Source organism: Passer montanus, unplaced genomic scaffold (genome assembly GCF_014805655.1).
Source record: "Passer montanus isolate IOZ18808 unplaced genomic scaffold, ASM1480565v1 scaffold117, whole genome shotgun sequence".
Taxonomy (NCBI): domain Eukaryota; kingdom Metazoa; phylum Chordata; class Aves; order Passeriformes; family Passeridae; genus Passer; species Passer montanus.
In genome coordinates, this window is record NW_024358389.1 from 1,354,484 (window position 1) to 1,355,436 (window position 953).

A 953-nucleotide genomic window follows, 5' to 3' on the forward strand; every position below is an offset into this window, starting at 1 on the left:
TGCCGCCCCCGAGCCCCCGGCCCCACACCCACCTGCTGCCGTGGATGAGGAGGGGCTGGGAGCGCCTGAGCTCGGGCGGCCCCTCGCCCCCCTCCCGCTCACCAGGACCCCCCTCCTGCTCGGGGGGCTCCCAGAGGCTGCTCTGCTGAGCCCCCCCCTCCATGGCATTATCTGCGGGGGGAGAGAGAGAGGGGGGGTCTGGCACCGTGTGCTGGGGGGCCACGACCACATCTGGGGGGCTGTGGCCCCACAGGACACCGTGCCAGGCTCAGGTGGGCTCCCACCCAGGGGGGCTTTCCTGGGTGCAGGACCCCAGCCCTGGGGGACTGGCTGAGCTGCCAAGGATGTCCCTGTCCCCCCCTAATCCTGTTGGGGGGCTGGAGCATAACACTGATGTGAGACCCCCGGAACCCCCCACGTGGTACCCTCACCAGCAGCCCCGCACAGCGCTGAGCCCCTGGGAGCACTGGGAGACACTGGGCTGAGCTGTGCCAGGCTGAGCTGTGCCGGGCTGAGCTTTGCCAGGCTGAGCTTTGCCAGGCTGAGCTGTGCCGGGCTGAGCTGTGCCAGGCTGAGCTGTGCCGGGCTGAGCTGTGCCAGGCTGAGCTTTGCCTGGCTGAGCTGTGCCTGGCTGAGCTGTGCCAGGCTGAGCTTTGCCGGGCTGAGCTGTGCCGGGCTGAGCTGTGCCAGGCTGAGCTTTGCCAGGCTGAGCTGTGCCGGGCTGAGCTGTGCCGGGCTGAGCTTTGCCTGGCTGAGCTGTGCCTGGCTGAGCTGTGCCAGGCTGAGCTTTGCCTGGCTGAGCTGTGCCTGGCTGAGCTGTGCCAGGCTGAGCTTTGCCTGGCTGAGCTGTGCCTGGCTGAGCTGTGCCAGGCTGAGCTTTGCCTGGCTGAGCTGTGCCTGGCTGAGCTGTGCCAGGCTGAGCTTTGCCGGGCTGAGCTGTGCCGGGCTGAGCT

General features: G+C 68.9%; 1 protein-coding gene across 3 annotated transcripts in view; it reads right to left on the reverse strand.

Annotated features, from left to right (window-relative positions):
- The window catches only part of GRB7 (growth factor receptor bound protein 7), a 9,361-nt gene that overhangs the window by 5,258 nt on the left and 3,150 nt on the right, over positions 1-953 (reverse strand). For all 3 annotated transcript variants that reach the window (XM_039697292.1, XM_039697293.1, XM_039697291.1), the window contains exon 2: positions 33-171. In XM_039697292.1, coding sequence (XP_039553226.1) covers positions 33-163 — 131 coding nt within the window. In that variant the 5' untranslated portion in view covers positions 164-171. The remainder of the gene's footprint in view (positions 1-32; positions 172-953) is intronic.